At 39.8% G+C, this 20,291-nt stretch overlaps 1 protein-coding gene across 1 annotated transcript in view; it reads right to left on the bottom strand.

Annotated features, from left to right (window-relative positions):
* CD28 (CD28 molecule) overlaps nucleotides 1-5,396 on the bottom strand; it is a 39,821-nt gene extending 34,425 nt beyond the window's left edge. The window contains exon 1 of the mRNA XM_049887930.1: nucleotides 5,224-5,396. Coding sequence (XP_049743887.1) covers nucleotides 5,224-5,281 — 58 coding nt within the window. The 5' untranslated portion in view covers nucleotides 5,282-5,396. The remainder of the gene's footprint in view (nucleotides 1-5,223) is intronic.
* Nucleotides 5,397-20,291: the final 14,895 nt, after the last annotated feature.

Below are 20,291 nucleotides of genomic sequence, written 5' to 3'. Positions count from 1 at the left end.
AACAGGAACCTATTAATGCCCTGTTTTATCCACCCAGAGTCTCCTGGCAGAAAGAAGCATTTTCCTCATATACTTCCATTCTCACCTAGCACCCCCTATAGGATAGAGAATCTGTGGACCAGAAATAGAAAGCCCCTGGACTCAATATTCCTCAAGTTAGTTTTAAATTATGTGCCCTTATTATAAATACTGCCCAATTTTAAAGGAAGTCATCTGGTCACGTGGGAGCTGCAAATACAGCCACAACGCTGTTCTGATGCTATATCATATGTCATGTATCCCAAAGCAATGGAAATCATGGCTTTCTACCTTCTCAGCAAGGGAAAAAAAAAAAAAAAAATCATATATCTACCTGAGTTTTCAATAAGGGAGTCCACGCCATGAGTAAAATGTGAGGCATGTCAACAATTCAGATCCCTATGTGAATCAGTGAGTGAGGAATAGGAATTACTTCTATAATCAGCACATTACATGGTAGATTATGAGACAAAGTGATTCAGATGCCACAGAAAACGGTCACAATTAGATCAGAGGCCAAAGTGAACTGTGAGTAGGTGATTCTTGATGACATCATCAGCCTGGTTACCACGTCAGCTAGAGTCCCCAAGATAATGAAGCTGATGGCAAAGATAAAAAAGATGACGACAGTGGTGATGCAGAGATGAAGGAGCAGCTCAAAGTTAAGTAAGAAATTCTCCACTACCTTGCAGATTCTCTTCAGCAATGAAAACATAAATGCACACGTAACCTGCATGATGACACAGAGATGCCTAAGAAATTAGCATTGCAATACTAAGGCAAAGGTTTAAACTCTTTTTTCAGACCCTCTATCAAGTGATTAGGTAGCTCTTGGTCCCATCCAGTTCACCTCTTTTCTGGTTTTTAGAGTCATCAGAATGAGAGTAACAAGCAAGAAGTTAGACTCGACTTCCCAACCACTTCTCAGTGGGGCCTAGATTACCATCCCTCTAGCTTTAGGTACAGATTTATACAAGGATCTCAGACTGAAAGTTTGGGGTGCATTGTTTTTCATGCCAACCCCATGTCATTGGCCAAAAAGAGTCAAAGAAATCACTGGAAAAGAGACACAGATGCCTTAACACAGCTTAGAAAACCAGAGACCCCTTCAGTTGGTCAGAAATTTACTCTAGATGCCTTTTTCCTGATGTTCAGCTAAACTATCTCTACTGAGAAGAGGAGTTCTAGCTTCTACAAAGTTCCATAAATAATAAATTTCTTTAAGGAAAAGGCAAAGAATTTAACAGAAATGAAAAGGAGAAAAGAAAGGTTTTTCCTTCAGTGACCTGTACTGTGAAATAATTGTGCTTTGAAAAAGTGTCTGCCCTCTGATTTTTAGACAAGAAAGTCTGAAATGAATTGTGTCTCCTTATCAATGCCTCTACTAGTTAATAAATAGCTATTGTTTCAGAGATGATAAACCACAAACGGAATTTTCCTCTGGGATGTTGGTGGCATAAAAATTTTCATTTTGTAAATGTCACACTGCATGCAGGAAATAACTTGGAGGAAGATAGCCACATATGATAAAAGTAGAATGGCAATCATATGGCATTTCTCCACCCATGAAACTAAAGCAAAGACATTAAAAATGAGGAGGGTCTATGTCTTAAGAATGGGAGGCAGATGAGATCTCCTCCCCACCTAGTAAAGGCTTGAATGAAAGAGCTTCAAAGTTCAGATCAAAAATTCATTTCTATTTCTAATCTATCTGTGGAAATGACTCCCTCTGTGTCCTGGTATTGCTATGTTGATATTAATTTATTAATTTTATAGCCCTTGCTGTAAAAGTCCTTACTGGAGGATTGCCTTTAAAAGAAAAAAAAAAATGTGTATTACCTGAGAAAATGGTAACTTGTTGCCGTTGAGTTGGTTCCAACTCATAGCAACCCTGTTAAGACAGAGCAGAACTGCCCCGCAGGATTTCTCAGAAGTGGCTGGTGGATTCGAGCTGCTAACCTTTTAGTTGGCAACCCAACACTTAATCACTGTGCCACCAGGGCTCCCAAGGGAATGGTAGTGGGGTAAATAAATTCTTAAGCAATATCTATACTGTTGAAATAGCTATCAGATTCACTTAAAGTGGCAAATTTTTTAACAGTCAGAAAACCTGGCTACGTTGTACTGGATGTCATATAAATACAGCCATCTGTTGAGTACATTACATTTTTCACTGTTCATCTTCTTCACTTACTTTCCCAAGTCCAGACTCACAGCAACACTTTCCTCTGTGTACAACTACCTCTAAGCGGTCCTTTGCTGAAGGCTGAATTAAAAATGAAGTTTTTCATTACCTTGCTTTGCTGATGACTTTTTATTAAATACCAATCATTTTCCTGCCTTTTGTGCCTCTCTCAGAAAAAGCAGTGCTGAGGGGAACGCAGTATTGTTGGGAAAATCAATCACGCCCAAGTGGGCCATTTGACAGCTTATTTGCTAAGGTTTAAAGATAAATGAAAAGAAATGCCCCTGCTAGAAAAATAAGTAATGTTGTTCTGATTTTGTCTTTATACTGGACAATTAGCTTGCTGAAAAATGACCAGTATTGGCTAAAACACATGTGGACTATGCCATGTATTTTGTACTCACTCCTTGTATTGCCAATCACTAATTGTTTCCCTTTTGAGGGTCTGCTATCCCAAGTTGGATTCATGTTTCAAAGTCCAACAAAATCCTCTCTTGTGGCTCTCAATTGCACAATTATGCAAGTCTGATAGAAAACATGTAACTCTACTCATTGGATTTTCTAAATGAAATTTTCCTCACTTTTCCTAAATCATACTTCTTTAATTAGCCATAAAGATCTTTCTAGGGCATCATCAAAATCACGAAGAATCAGGTTAAACTTAACCTTCAGAGGATAAGTATTTTAAACTCTGTTGTGAATCACTGAGTTGGAATTACTAAATTAAAGGGATAATAATTGTGTATATGTTTTTTTTTTATATGTGTATATATATATATTTTATATATGTGTATATATATATATGCAGATATATATGTATCAACACATTAGTTTTTTTACAATCCTGGGGAGGACAATTACACTTTGACCAGAGAGTTTCCTTATCCATAATCTCTTCATAGAGGGTGACTACCAAAAAAGAGAGACAAAAAGCACATGGAAGGTTTTGTACCATTTGCTTAGAATGGTTCATACATTTTTGTAAGTTATAATTATTTTCCTTCTCATCAGTTTTCTCACTGGAGGAGGCATTTCAGAAGTACCCCTGTCAATTCTCTCCCATTCCCTACTTCATTAGATGGCCACTTTGCATCAAATTGTAAAATTTATTACAGGGATGAATTGACATTTGAAAATCAGAAGTATCACAAAGTAGAAAACAAAGGCTCTGCATGCGTGAACTCGCCAACTGCTTTTTTAGCTATTTCCCTTTTAATAAATGTCCTAAAGAAAAAAATAAACCTTTGAGTTTTACCAAAAAAAAAAAAAGAAAGAAAATCTTCAAAAGAGAGTAAGTGAAACATGTCCAAAAAAGTAATCCGTGCACAATTACCAATTTTAAACAGTTTTCGGTCAGGCTGGGAATTCCCTTTCCTTTCTGACCATCTTTTACCGTTTAAATAAATTAAGAAATTTTAAACACTCTTTAAAAATAAATGTTAAACATCCCTTTAAAATAAAGCTTAAAGAGTATTTTAAAAGAAATTTTGAAGACTCTTTTAAAACGTGTTTTGTAGCTCTAAGCGCGTGGTACCAGACAAAAAAAATACCAGGGCCGTAATTTATCTCATCACTAGCTCATGTCTTACACTATATGAATACCTTTTAGTAAGTACACACAATTTGTACATGTACTTACTCACTGGCACATCAGATGAAATAAATAGGTATACAAGTAACTATTTTGTCTTGGAAGAAGTACAACCAGAATGCTCCTTAGAAGCAAGGATGGGGAGACTACGTTTCACATACTTTGGACGTGTTATCAGGAGGGATCGGTACCTGGGGAAGGACATTGTGCTTGGTAAAGCAGAGAGTCAGAGTAAAAGAGGAAGACCCTCAATGAGATGGATTGACACAGTGGCTGCAACAACGGGCTCAAGCATAGCAACAATTTCAAATATGGCGCAGGACTGGGCAGTGTTTCGTCCTGTTGTGCATAGGGTCTCTATGAGTCGGAATTGACTCAATGGCAATGGGTTTAGTTTTCTGGTTTTTAGTTGATGCCTATCAGTCCAATTTTTGAGCCAAGTGGCATCCTTTTCTAGTAACAATTTGAACAGAAGATTTAATCTTGGATTTATCTGCGTTTATGAAATCACAAACCACATCATGTTAGGTGGGTTAGCACAATGGCCAAGAACAAGGCTCTGGATTCAGGTTAATGTGATGTGAACCCTGCTTCTGACACCTAGTACTTGCATATCCTTGGGCAAATTATTTAATGTCCCTACCCCTCAGCCTTCTCATCTGAAATGGGGTTAATTATAATACCTACCTTGTAGTTGTAAGAATTGAATGCTACACAAAGTAAGTGCTCTATAAGTGTTAGATATATCATCATCATCACTGGGCACTTAGAGAAATTTCATCTAAGAAAACAGATTTCTGCCAGTTGTAAAAGAACATGAATTAATTGCATTTGTATTGCACCAGCTTCCGTAGTGACTCCAAAATTCATTTTCACATTCATTCAATTCAGAAAGACATAGCAATTACATGCATCTTGCTAAATTGGACACTGACTGAGCTAAGTAAGCGTGGATTATTGCATTCGATCCTCACAATGACGGTAAATGGGGTTTACTATCATTCCCATTCTATAGATAAGGAAACCAAGCCTTAGAAAATTTAAATTCTAGCCTAAGTTCTGCTGGTAAGAAATGAATCTGTGATAAGAACCCAGGCAGTCTAAACTCAGAGCTTTTACAACCAACCTGCTTGTAGCCATTTTCTTAAATTAAAAAAAAAAGAAGAAGAAAACTATAAGTTAAAAATTCCTGAGACGCTATCAACTAAGAGCTAAATAAATCTTCTTTAATTCCAAAGGACATGTGTTGAAGTCCATACTGCAGCCTGAAAATCTGTGATTTTCTGTATAATGGGCTGCCATGTTAGAGCAAAACTACACTTCAAATGTCCAAATTGCACAGACTGTTTGACATTTAAAATAAACCATGCAGGATGGCAAGACCTCGAAAAGGAAAATTTAGAGGAGGAAAGAAATCAAACTCGTTTACCTGCCGTTGCTTGAATGGAAGGGAAGAGGTGGAGAGCCAAGAACAGCCTGAGGAGCATTGTCCTAACTGTGGGCCAAGCTCCAGCCCCTCCTCCCTACGGAGCCCGGAGAGCAAGGGGAGCTGAAGATGCTGCTGGTGAAGCCTGAGAGGCTCAGTCATTCACGGCCAACTTAACCTCTCTTGAGGCACATGATCAAGGCACTCAAACCACAGACACCGTGACTGCAACATTTCACACAGGATATTACATTATTTTGATGACTTTAGACTTTTACTCTTCTTTTAAAGGCAAGCCTTTTCTTATCATTGAAAAAGAGTGTTGGCCACTGTATGATGGGCTAGTGAGAATTAGTCTCTGTTGATGGGTATTAGAGTCCTGGAAAAACAGTGCTTGAAATTCAGCAGGGTAGACAAAGGTGTCTGAGAAGAGGGATAACACCTCTTGTGAGGAAAAGTCTTTCATAGGATGGGGATAGACTGTGACAAAAGGACAATGATAAGAATCATATTGAGGAGTTGGGAAACACTTATATCAGAGATTAAAGGAATTATAAACATCAGGAATTTAGCTTTTGTGTTGGGTGCAAGGTAGCCCTATAGAATGTTTAGCACACACTGCTTAGTTTAGGTCAAGCCCTCCTCAACTCAATTCTGGGAACTTTGCCAAATACACGCACTCCACTTGCAAGCACCCAGCCAGCTGAGTATCTAGGGACAGTTCCCTTTGGAAAGAGAAAGACAAAAAACACCGTATGTTCTTAGGGAGGCAATAAGGTAACCAAAAGCCGCTTGGTATCTTATGCTCTGTGTGTCCTACAAGAAATTATCAAAGGTTAAGAAGTCCCTGGGTGGCACAAACAGTTAAGTGCTCAACTACTAGCTGAAAGGTTGGTGATTCAAACGCTCCTGGGGTGCCTTGGAAGATAGGTCTATTGATCTGCTTCTGAAAGATTACGGACTTGAAAACTCTATGGAGCAGTTCTACTCTGCACACATGGGGTCTACATGAGTCAGAATTGACTCAACTGCAACTAACAACAACAAAAAGGAGTAGGCCATGGGAGAAGGATCCATAGCAGGAGCCCCCGCAAGGCCTATAACCATGCTCTGCACCCCTCTCCCCTAGGCCATGCCTTCTGTAGTTAGGGGCATTCCACTGGCATGGCAGACTTCAGACCCCACTGTCACCTTCTGGCTCCTGGGTCAGTGTCTTTCTCAAAATTTTCCCAACAGTTTTTTCTTCTATAAGCTAAGCTGTATATGATTAGTGTAGTTTTGATAAGCTAAGCTCTACATGATTTGTGTAGTTTTGGGTTCTGTGGGTGTGTGGGTGTGTATGTGTGTGTGTGTTTTAAGATAATTTGTATTGCATTTAATTTTGACTATACAAGTGAGACATTCCATATAGAAAATTTAGAAAAAAATAAATATCAATATTAAAACAAAATTCCTCCATAATCTTACCACCCTGACATAAACACTGTTCATATCCTGGTCCATTGCCATCTGTTTGTCTATTAAATTTCTTAATAGATATGTACACATAATATTTACACATTTAATTTTTTTATTATAGATTTGAAGAGATACTATTATTGATTATATCTTGAACATTCTCCTATAGCATTTAAGAATTCTTTATAAACATCACTTGTAATTGATGAATAATATACAACTTATAGTTATATCTTAAATTGTTTAACAATCTTCTAGTTGCTATAAGTTGGAATCAGCTCAACAGTGTACAACAAGTATCGTACCAATTTTTTGCTATTTAAAAATTTTACCGTGAACATCTTTGATCACCAAACCATACTTGGAAGGAGCTTCATGTCCTTCCCTCCTGATCTAATCAATGTCAGATCAAAAATATGATGAAAGCCCTAAAGGACCAAGCACTTTATTCTCGATCTTATTTATTGCTCACACAACCTGTGAGGAAGATGTCATTATCTCTATTTTACAGATGGGAAAACTGACCCTGAGAGAGTGTTAAGTCTCAAGAAGTGCTGGAGCCAGGATTAGAACCCAGATCTATCTGACTTGAAACGCTAGGCACCTACTCATACTGCCTCTCTAGGGTCAGCTCTCTCCAGCACTAGGAATTTCTTCAGTACAAAAGGAGAAGGAATTATCTTTCTGTTGCAAGGCTTCTAACACAGTGTCTTATTAGAGCCTGTGTGGCTAGAGTGTTGGGAGTAAAAGGGGGAGTGGCCCAAGGTGTAATTAAACTGTGTTTCATAAAAATGCACCTGTATTTTTCTGGAGAAATTAAAGGTTCCTTAAATCGACACATGCTCTTGAAATTCAAGGACATATGAAACAAGCTGAAACAAGTAACCTCAATCAATCAACAAGCACACCGAGTCTCAACTATGTGACTTATTAGAGAAAAATAAAATGCAGGTGTGCAAATCATATAGGCTGTTTGAAACTTAATATAAACTAACCCTCTTGAGAAGACCCCGAAAAAGGGGGAAAAAAAAAAAAGGGTCTGCAGAGCCTTCACCCTTTATTGTTGTCTCTGGCTAGGATGTTTCTCTCCAACACTTCTGACTAAATCCCACTCAATCTTTCAGATTCAGAGTAAATATAACCTCAGAGATGCTTTCTCCAGCCACCATCACCCACACACATGCACTCCCTACCTCCAACCCATCAAAACTAGGTGTCTCTGCTATAACCTCTGTCTTAGTCATCTAGTGCTGCTGTAACAGAAATACCATAAGTGGATCGCTTTAACAAAGAGAAGCTTATTCTTTCACAGTCCAGTAGGCTAGAAGTTCGAATTCAGGGCGCCGACTCCATGGGAAGACTTTCTCTCTCTGTCTGCTCTGAAGGAAGCGCCTTATGAAGCATCAGTCTTCCCTTGGGCTGGAAGCGTCTCAGGGCAGGAACCTCAGGTCCAAAGGACACTCTCTACCCCCGGCACTGCTTTCTTGGTGGTATGAGGTCCCCGGCCTTTCTGCTCAAGTCTCTCTTTTATATCTCAAAAGAGATTGTCTCAAGACACTATCTAATCTTGTAGATCTCATCAATATAACTGCCACTAATCCATCTTATTACATCGTAGTGATAAAATTTACAACACATAGGGAAATCACATCAGATGATCAAATGGTAGACGATCATACAAGAGAATCATGACTTAGCCAAGATGACAGATATTTTGGAGGGGGACATAATTCAGTCCATGACAACCTCCAACCCACTCTTTATACAGTGTGGTGAAATGCCATGAAGGAAACGTTACTACATATTTATTTGGGCTCTTGTTTTATTAATGTATGTGCACCAGTTAGATTATAAACATTATGAGGGTGGAGTCCATGTCTGTCATTCACAGCTGTACACCTTGTGTCTAGCACACAGTGAGTGCACAATAAGATATTTACTGAGTGAATGAATCACCCCACCACCCCTCTCCTGACCCCCAATCAATAGGGCTCCAGTCGTGGATTCCTCTCTCCAGTACCCTGGGTCCCTCATGCCTGGTTCTCTTACAATATGACACTAGGAATACTCCAGATCAACACACATCTTATCACTAGAAAGAACTTCAGCACTGTATCCCTGTCTGCTCACTTGCCCTGAGCTGAGTTGGAAAATGTAGGAAATGCAAAGACCTACTTCCTTTACAACTCAATTCTCTTATAGCCAATGCCTAAACACTCACCACATCCCTTCTCTTTCCTCAAGGCTTCCCGTGGATCCTTCATGGCCACTGGGAGATGATGCTGCTTCCTACACAGAATGAAACTCATACCAGCCTCAGCTTATCACTCTGAATGCAGAAGAGGAAAGAGAACTGACTCGGGAATTATGGTGACTAAAAGCACAGGCTTTAATTTTTTTTAACTTTTTTTATTGAGGTGAAATTCACATAATGTAAAATTAACCATTATAAAGTACACAATCCATGGCATCTAGTACATTCACAATGTTGAAAAGCATAGGCTTCAAAGTCCCACATGCTTAAGGGTCAATTCCCATTTGGGCCATTATGTAGCTATATGGTGGTAAAAAAAAAAAAAATTTAAAGGATGCCCTTTATCATCACTCTTATTCAACATTATGCTAGCAGTCCTAGCCAGAGCAATGAGGCTAGATAAAGAAATAAAAGGCATCCAGATTGGTAACGAAGAAGTAAAAGTATCTCTATTTGCAGATGACATGATCTTATACATAGAAATCCCTAAAGAATCTTCAAGAAAACTAGTGAAACTAATAGAAGAGTTCAGCAGAGAATCAGGATAAACGTTTAAAAATTAGTCGGATTCCTCTACACCAACAAAAAGAATGTCAAAGAGGAAATCACCAAATCAATACCATTTACACTAGCCCCAAGAAGGTAAAATACCTAGGAATAAATCTTACCAGTGATGTAAAAGACCTATACAAAGAAAAGTACAAGATGCTACTGCAAGAAACCAAAGGAGGCCTACATAAGTGGAAAAACATACCTTGCTCATGGATAGGAAGATTTAACATTGTAAAAATGTCTATTCCACCAAAAGCCATCTATAGATACAATGCAGTTCTGATCCAAATAGCAATTACATTTTTTTTAATGAGATGGAAAAACAAATCACCAACTTCGTATGGAAGGGAAAGAGGCCCCAGATAAGTAAAGCATTACTGAAAAAAGAAGAACAAAGTGGGAGGCCTCACGCTGCCTGATTTTAGAGCCTATTACACTGCCACAGTAGTCAAAACAGTCCGGTACTGGTACTACAACAGATACATAGACCAATGGAACAGAACTGAGAATCCAGACATAAATCTAACTGCATACGAGCAGCTGATATTTGACAAAGGCCCAAAGTCCGTCATTGGGGAAAAGGCAGTCTTTTTAACAAATGGTGCTGGCATAACTGGATATCCATCTACAAAAAAATGAAACAAGACCCATGCTTCACACCATGCACAAAAACTACTCAAAATGGATCAAAGACCTAAACATAAAATCAAAAACAATAAACTTCATGGAAGAAAAAATAGGGACAATGCTAGAAGCCCTAATATGTGGCATAAACACAATACAAAACATTACTAACAATACACAAATACCAGAAGAGAAACTAGACAACTGGAAGCTCCTAAAAATTAAACACTTACACTCATCAAAAGAGTAAAAAGACAACCTATAGACTGGGAAAAAATTTTGGCTATGACAAATCTGATCAGCATCCAATCTCTAAAGTCTACAAGATACTGCAAAACCTCAACAACAAAAAGACAAATAACCCAACTTAAAAATGGGCAAAGGATATGAACAGACACTTTACCAAGGAAGACATTCAGGCAGCTAACAGATACATGAGGAAATGCTCATGACCATTAGCCGTTAGAGAAATGCAAATCAAAACTACAATGAGATTCCACCTCACTCCAACAAGACTGGCATTAATCCAAAAACACAAAATAACAAATGTTGGAGAAGTTGTAGAGAGACCGGAACACTTATACAGTGCTGGTGGGGATGTAAAATGGTACAACCACTTTGGAAACCTATTTGGCACTTCCTTAAAAAGTTAGAAGTATCATATGATACAGCAATCCCACTCCTTGGAATACATCCTAGAGAAATAAGAGCTCTCATATGAATAGATATATACACACCCATGTTCATTGCAGCACTGTTCACTATAGCAAAAAAAATGGAAACAACCTAGGTGCCCATCAACAGACAAATGGATAAACAAATTATGGTACAGTCACACAATGGAATACTACACAACGATAAAGAACAAGGATGAATCTGTGAAACATCTCATAACATGGATGAATGTGGAAGGCATTATGCTGAGTGAAATTAGTCAGTCACAAAAGGACAAATATTGTATGAAACCACTATTATAAGAACTCAAGAAAAGGTTTAAACACAGAAGAAAATATTCCTTGATGGTTATGAGGGTGGGGAGGGAGGGAGAGGGATAGTCACTAACTAGACGGTAGACAAGGATTATCTTAGGTAAAGGAAAGGACAATACACAATACAGAGGAAGTCAGCACAACTGCACTAAACCAAAAGCCAAAAAGTTTCCTGAATACAACCAAACACTTCAGGGGACAGAGCAGCGGGGACCTGGGTCTGGGGACCATGGTTTCAGTGGACTTCTAGGTCAATTAGCATAACAAAGTATATTAAGAAAATGTTCTGCATCCCACTTTGGTGAGTGGCATCTGGGGTCTTAAAAGCTAGCAAGTGGCCATATAAGATGCATCAATTGGTCCCAGTCCACCTGCAGCTAAGGAGAATGAAGAACACCAAAGACACAAGGAAAATATTAGCCCAAGAGACAGAAGGGGCCACATAAACCAGAGACTCCATCAGTCTGAGACTAGAAGAGCTAGACGGTGCCCAACTACCACCAATTACTGCCCTGACAGGGAACACAACAGAGAGTACCTGATGGAGCAGGAGAAAATTAGGGTACAGAACTCAAATTCTCTGAAAAAGACCAGACTTAATGGTCTGACTGAGACAGGAGGGACCCCAGAAGATATGGTCCCTGGACTCTCTGTTAGCCCAGAACTAAAACCATTCCCGAAGCCACCTCTTCAGACAAAGATTAGACTGGATTTTAAGACATAAAATGATACGTGTGAAGAAAGTACTTCTTAGCTCAAGAGACTACATGGGCAGCTCCTGTCTGGAGGCAAGATGAGAAGGCAGAAAGGGAGTGTGCTGTCACATTACAGGGAGAGCAACTGGGGTCATATAACAATGTTCATATAAATTTTTGTATGAGAAACTAACTTGAACTGTAAACTTTCACTTAAAGCACAATAAAAAATTATAATAAAACATAATTAAAATAATAATATTTTGATATCCTTTAGACTCAATTCCTCTTATGTAAAATAGGGATTTAAAAAAAAAACCTTACTGAATATGTTTTTTCATATCTCACACAATATATGAATCTTCTCTACCCTTAAAGATAGAAATAAGATTTAATGAATCTCCATTTCACACTCATTATAGGAGCTGAATAAATGTTTGTTGGATCAATCAGAATTGATCATGGAATATATGTTTGATACATTCAGGTGACTTGACTTTACAACATGCGTGCCACCGGAACCTGATTTAGAAATTAGCATAGTATTCCTCCTTGAAGTACCATCTCTTAATAATAGCATATAGTAGTATAAGCTACAAGTATCACTGAATAGTCTTCAAGAGTTATAATTGTCAAGTCAGTCAAGGAGAAGCCCTGTGGCTATCCCTAACTCATGTAGAGCAAACCTACCAGGATGATATCTTCTTTGATGTAAATTCCAGCTAGAACTTCCCTTTCATTTTAGTTTCTAATTTTCTGCAAAGCTCTGCCTTACAAAGGTTCAGATGCTCACACAGAGGCTGTAGGAAAATAATGAAGCCTGAGATTCTACGACTTGTGTGGTATTACCGCAATTTTTTTTTTTTTAGTATGAAAAATTTGTTTTTTTAACAGACAAAGACGAAGTTTAAAAAGACATGCATATTATCGTAAGCCAACAGAACCAAAGTCTGAAAAAAAAAATCATGCTAAGCCTAAAAGAAACGAAAAATAAGAAAAAGCTGCCATATTAATTGACTAACCCCACTGAGTAAACAAAATATTATCAACAGATACATTTGCAGTAGAAATTCATGAGGCTTTATCAAGGATTACATGAAATATATGGCAAAAAGTAGCTTAAGACAATTACCTAAAAACCTCTTGATCCCTTACAGAGGCAGCTCGATCACTCTAAGTGATGAAAGCAGTGTTGTTGTTGTTCTTTGCTGCCACCAAGTCAGCCCCCAACTCATGGCAACCCCATACACAATGGAGGAAAACATTGCCCAGTCCTGTGCCAGCCCCATGATCAGCTGCAGAGCGGTCCATCGTGCTCCATAGAGTTTTCATTGGCTGATTTTTGCAAGTACAATGCCAGGCCTTTCTTCCCAGCCCATCTTAGTCTGGAAGCTCCGCTGAAACCTGTTCAGCATCACAACGACATGCAGGCTGACAGATGAGCAGTGGCTGCCCATGAGGTTCATTTTCAGAGAATCAAACCTGGGTCTCTCTCATGGAAGGCAAGAATTCCACCACTAAACCACCAATGCCCACTTTAAAAGCAACAACCAACATTTATTGAAGGCTTTCTACTGCTAAGCACTGTGCTAAGAATTCTGCATACATTATCTCATTTCATCCTTACAATAACCTTAAGAGGTTGGTGCTATTATTATCTCCATTACAGGTAAAGAAACAGAAGCTTAGACACATACAGTAATCTGCCCACAATCAAACAGTAAATAGCAAAGCATGGATTTGAACTCAGCTCTATCTGACTCTTTTCTAACTCTATCTGACTCTAAAAAGTGAACTCTGCATCCAAGAGTCATGGGAGAGGAGGACACAGCCCTGATCAGTCAACAGCTTGAATACGGGGTTGATAGCACAGTGGTTATAAAAAGAGACGTATCTTCTTTATTCATCTGCAGCACTAGCTTCATAAAGAATCAGATAGAATTCTACGTGTGGCTAACAAAGTCTTCCTTCAGTCAGCAGTAAACAGTTCTCATGACTCCCCAGCTGACCCTATATTCATGCAGACTGAGTCAAAAGGAGAAGCAAAGCTTGTCTAATCTTAGTATGATCCTGGAAGAATTTCCCTAACCAGACCAAGAATTTGTGTGCTGTCAGCAAGAACGATATACATCATAAGTCCAAGCAATGCTGATCCAACCTTTAGGATGGTTCCATGACAACAGGTTCATTCACTTGATAATCTGAAAAAAAAAAAAAACAAAACAGAAGGGAAGTGGCAGATACAGAAAATGTCAAGCACCAACATTAAAGATGGAGAAAGAGTGTCGCAGATCAGACTCCAGCTAAACCATTATGACAGTGTAATCTTACAAGTCTTAGGACCCAAAGAGATTGTCACCAAGAAAGTTTACTTAAGCTGTTCTCAAAATCCTATTACTCTGAAAATCTAATGGTCTCACCACGCCACGTTCTTTTGGTCTCACAGTAGACTAGTGCCTGCCTCACTGGCACGAAGGCACCAAGGGCCATGTGTCAAGCTGAATTCATAATTCTTTGGAGCCACTGGGACATTTAGATATTTTTTGGTAATGTTGTTGTTGTTGTTAGGTGCAGTCAAGTCGGTACTGGCTCATAGCTACCATATGCACAACAGAACGAAACACTGAGCCATCCTTAAAATCGTTGTTATGCTTGAGCTCATTGTTGCACCCACTGTGTAGATCCACCTCGTTGAGGGTCTTCTTCTTTTCCCCTGACCCTGTACTCTGCCAAGCATGATGTCCTTCTCCAGGGACCGATCCCTCCTGATGACATGTCCAAAGTATGTATTTTTGGTAATAGAAATGTTAATTAAATATGACTGGAGGGGGGAGGGCAAGGTAAGGAATGTATTTCACTCCACAACTTGTACTGGACTTGATTTGACCCTCTTCTATTCCCTACTGTGCTATCCGTGGAATGGCAAGGAGGCAACATCTGACCTCTTCAGGAATTGCAATCTTGTCCTCATCTTGGGAAAACTGACAAGCTTCGTTTTCCTTTTTTTGGAAAAATTTTAAGAGCCTTCACCCCCTAACATGTTGTTGAGTGGAGCACCCCCAGGAAATGGAACTATTAACTACGATATTGCTTACTATGGTCTCTCAGGTTACTGGTCCCCCATGGGAACTTCCTCACGCTTCTCCTCATGTCCCTGCTGTATCTCCCCTCCCCCGACCCTTTCCCTCCAGTTCCCACACTCACTGACTAAGGAAGGTCAATCTGAATACATCTGTCTACATCTCTGGAATGCTGCAGAGGAGTAACAGCTGCTGACCTCTGTTCTGAAAGCATGATCTTGTTTGTCCCAAAAGCAGCTTGGGTGAACTCCAACTATTATATACAATCTCCACTTCCTATGGTGGAATATAGGGCCTGGAGTGTACACTCCCCACACTTGCTTTTGGCTATAAAAACTGCTTTTAAGTACGGGCTACCAGTATTGCTAATAAAAATATTAATAATTGTACCTAAAATTTACTAAGCATTTGCTATATGCCAGGTATAGTACAAGGCTAAAAACCATCCCAAATTTTACAAGTCTTGGTTTTTTCTGGAAAAGGCAATACTTGTCTTTCTCCCTAAGTCAATACTCTTCCACATCTTAATAAACACACATACACAAAGCTTTTACTAATCTCCCATGGATACAGGTGATAAAATTGAAGACTTTGTGTTTTCTCTTAGAAATACTGCAGGAGGAAAAAAAGGAACTCAGGGGAAAAAAAAAGAAGAAGCTGTAGCTGACATGTTACAAGATACCCGATAGTAACAGGAAGGAGCAAAAATAAACAGGCTATGGCCTAAGTAAGGCCTGGACACGTCTATTATTTTTATTTATGTAACAATCCATCCAGAAATATCCACTAACATCACAGAACATACCACATCTTTTATACATTTTCTTGAGGTAAATGCCAGACTAAACTTGTTCTCCCAGAATTTGGAGTGACTGAAGCCTAGTCCATCACTGACTTCATTGAGGGGCCAGAATCAAGCCTGGAGTCACAGGGGAATCTTAGCCACCTCAGAAGTCTGATCTCGGCAGATGCCACTTTCTCATGCTGTTGTTCGTTGTATGAAATTCTTCCAGCTTTTCCATGCCAAATTGTTATAGGACCCTTCTAGAAAAGCTGGAATTGTTCAGCTGGCTTCTAAGCAGAATAAACAAGAGTGGATAAGTCTATAAAACAGAAAACCAAACCAATTGCTGCTGAGTCAACTCTGGCTCGTGGTGGTCCCATGTGTTTCGGAATAGAACTGTGCTCCATAGGGTTTTCAATGGCTAATTTTTCAGAAGTAGATTGCCAGGCCTTTCTTCTGAGGTGTTGCTGGGTGAACTCAAACCACCAGTCTTTCAGTTAGCAGCCACACTCTTAACCACTTGAGCTACCTGAGGACAGGTAAGTCTTTAGTGACCTTGAAAATGTACTCATTCATCCAATAAACATGTGTTCAGTGCCTATGACCTGGAAGGGGCCACTTTATATCCTGAGGATCCAGGGGTGGCTAACAGAGCTTTCTTGCCCCTGCGCAGCCTGGAAGAAACACTGAGGAGGAAGCCCCTGACCTGCCTGGCGCTATCAGGAAGGACTTCTCAGGGTAGGGACACTATGATTTGGAGGATAAGTAAAATTGACCAGACTAGTAACGGGGAAGAAGAGCTTTGCTTCCAGGCAAAATATACACTGTGTACAAATGTCTGGAAATCTGAAAGAACATGGCTTGCTTAGGCAACAAGGAGCTCATATGGCTGCAACAAAAGGACACCGAGGAAAGCCACAGGAGATGGCAGATAGGCAGGGTCCAGTCATGAAGGGCATGTAATGCCACACCAAGGAGCTAGGTCTTTGTCCTGAAAGCAATGAGAAGCCCTCGCAATATGGGTCAGCACACAGGTCTGGGCTGCTGTTACAGATATGGAAGGCATCAGCACATTAGATTCAGGATGTGAAAGAGGTCTAATCTCTTGCATCAACTGCAATTGTTTGGTATCAGCTGCTTATATCACTGTGTTGAAAGGGATTTCTGAGCCTCACCTCAGGTCAGTGGGAGCATGGGAAAGGGGAGGGGGAGGATAGGCAATGGCGCTCATGTGACTCCCTGATCAGGATTATAACAAAGCCATGAACGCAGATCAGATTGCAGGCTTCTTTTCCCCACCTGTCCCTTAAATCTTGGCACTTCCAGTCTTGGGGTTTCAGAAGCTAGTAAATTACTCCCTTCAACTTGTGATTCAGTTCTGAATCTAATAAGACAGTCTAAGAAAGACAAAGGAGTCAAGATGATGGGGATAAAAATACCAGATAGGGTACGACCAGAGAATGTCACGAAGATGAACGACCACAGGAAGCACCCCAGAATTAGGCAGGCTTACCCACCAGTCCCTGGCATTGCTAAAAAAAAAAACCCCACAGGCTCCTCCCAAAGAGTGGAGTCTTCACCACTAAACTACCACACAGCCCAGAGCCCCAAAGGCAGAGGGGAAATGGGGACAGCAGGAGCCAGAGGGAGACAGGAGGCTAAAAAAAAAAAAAAAGGGAGGGTTTATTTAAGGTGAGAGAAGTGTTGGCACATTTTTATCCTCAGCCACAGAAGACACGGTAGAGAGAAAGGCTGAAGAAATAAGAGAAAGACGATAATCTGTAGAGCAAAAACGCCAGAGGAGGTGAGAGAAAGTGGGCTAGGACATGGGCAATACCTTAGCATTCATTGATCATGACGAAAGTTCCTTTAAGACTATCGCACTTGGCTAGGAAAAGAGCAGTCACAGCAGTTACAGGTTAACGTTTGTTGGGCACTTTTCAATTTGCACACATAATTTCATAAAAACCTGTGCCAGTGCCATTACTATTAGTCCATTTTATAGATGAGAAGACCTAATAGGTAGCAGAAAAGGACTCAGACACACCTCTTCCAGCTCTGAGATTGTGACTTTGGGAAAGCCAACAAATTCTTTGAGTCTGACTCCTGGCTCTTGGCCATCAAACTATCACCTCAGAATGAAATTCCCCTGGACTATGTGAATCAACAGGAGAGGTGTTTTCAGAAACTATCCTTCACTTGTGTGGTGGAGGACGGTCTGTGGGGATGGGTGAATAGCCTCTTAAGCTTCAAATTCAATTTCTAAAATCTCTGAAGAAGTGAGAAACAGCTTCTTCTTCTTTCTCTCCCTCCCTTCTCCCTTCCCTCTCCCTCCCGTCAAGGTGCAGAAATAGAAGCATTTTAATTTCAGCGTATAGTGCTTATCTCTGGGTGCCACCTCAGACTTTAGAGAAACCAGGCTGACTTCTCAGGGCTTGCTGGTGGCGCTATGTCTCTACTGAGAAATTCAGACTTCCTAAATATAGCATCGGTAAGGTAACTGAGCAGTGGGAGTTGGCAGACGGGCAAACGGTTTGCACTGTACTTGTCATCCCTGAGGACTCTGAGGCTACAGCCCAAGGGACTAGGGCAGCTCAGGCTGGCCAAACGGACTTTCTTCAGGCTCTGGAGGTCAGGGTTTCCAGAAAATTATGTCCATTCTTTCCCAGATCTATAATTAAGGAAAGTCTATGGAAATGCACTCTTTGTACCCAAGACTGTGGGCACACTCTCTCAGATCTCCAGTCTCTCTCTAGATCTATCACTCTCTTTGTATTTCTCAGTTCAGACTCTGAATTGGTCTACAAGCTGGACAAAAATATGTTTGTGTTTTCATGCACAAACATGGGGTTGACAAGTATTTATTGCGTCTTCCCTTTTTCTACTCACTCAAAATGCCAAAATGTCTCATATGAAATTGTATGCGTGCACATTTTGTCCCCAATATTCTTTTTATGTCCATCTGGCAATAATATGTCCAATAAACCAGCAGTTCTTAACCTTTTTTTTGTGCCAGGGACCCTCTTAGTCCGGAAGCCTGAAGACCTTCTCTGAATCATGTTTTTAAATACATAACATAAAATACAGAGGATTGCAAAGGAAACCAATTGCATTGAAATACAGTTTCCAATTTTTTTTTTTAATAAATATTTGTTTTATAGGTATAAATGATGGAACCCTGATGGCACCAGGCTGCTAACTGAAAAGTCAGTGGTTTGAATCTACCAGCTGGTCTGCAGGAGAAAAGACCTGACAATCTGCTCCCATAAAGATTACAGCCTAGGAAAGCCTATAGGGCAGTTCTACTCTGTCCTATAGGGTCACCCTGAGTCAGAATTGACTCTATGGCACACAAAAACAACACAGTAGGCACAAGGAGCACTGGCGGCACAGTGGTTAAGCGCTCAGCTACTAACTGAAAGATTGGTGGCTCAAACCCACCCAGTGGTTCCGAAGGAGAATGACCTGACGATCGGCTCCTGTAAAGATTACAGCCTTGGAAGCTCTACCAAGCAGCTCTGCTCTGTCCTACAGGGTTGCTATGAGTTGGAATCGACTTGGCACACAACAACAACAACAGTAACAAGTGTGCTTATTTATTAACACAAATGGTCCCGACTTAACGAAGATCTGAGTTACTGCAAACTGCACTTATGACCATCTTTTTTTTTTTTTGGTACATCTTATTGTTAGAACATCTTCTTGAGAGGAAGTTACGGTAAAATGCATGCAAGGTATATGGAAAAAATTGCTGAGTTATGTGAACATACTCCAAGCATTTGATCAGGATAATATGATGGAAGAGATCAGTGAAAACATCATCCACATGGCAACAACACTGAGTGTTGAACTTGACATCGCTGATGTGGAACAGCTTATAGATCACAAAGAAGAAGAACTGACAGATCAGGACTTAATGGCTTTTAAAGAGGAAAGAAATGTTGAGGAAAAAAGAAATAATGAGGAAGAGGAAAGAGGAGTTGTCAAAAAATTTTACAGTGGAAGGATTAGCTGGAGCTTTTTCTAAACTAAATCAGGGGCTTCAGTTGCTTGAGAACATGGACCCAAAGGCTGATGGCTAAAGTCGATAGGCAGATTTGAGAATCAGTGAAATGTTCCTAGGAAATACATGAAGAAAACAAGAAAAGGATCAAACAAACTACTCTCACTAATTTTCTGACTAGAAACGCCATCTCCATTTCCAAGAAAAATCCAAATGATCCAGAACCTTCCACAAGTAGAGTTATTGCAACTGACAGAATGCCAACATTGTCCAACACTTCTTCATTGTCAGAATAAATTTTTATGATTTGTGTATTATTTTATGTGTGCATTAAAATATATTTGTAAGTTTATATGTAATGTTTCCAAGCCCCCAAAGACAAATAAAGATCAAATTTATAGATACTGAAAATAAAAGGTGATAACCATGAAAACTAAAAAAAAAAAAAAACTGAGATATTCAACTTACGTCCGAATCGACTTATGACAAGGTCATCAGAACGGAACCCCATCCTAAGTCGGGGATTACCTGTACACTACACATCAAGGTCTAGTCATGATGCAATAACTGTGGTAATTTTGAAGTAGTGATAAACAAAAATGATATTTTTTAGATCCCTGCAACAATGATAA

The sequence above is a fragment of the Elephas maximus genome, chromosome 6 (genome assembly GCF_024166365.1).
Source record: "Elephas maximus indicus isolate mEleMax1 chromosome 6, mEleMax1 primary haplotype, whole genome shotgun sequence".
NCBI classification, from domain to species: Eukaryota; Metazoa; Chordata; class Mammalia; order Proboscidea; family Elephantidae; genus Elephas; species Elephas maximus.
Note: the sequence above shows the minus strand (reverse complement) of the source record. Positions and strands in the feature narration are given on the sequence as shown.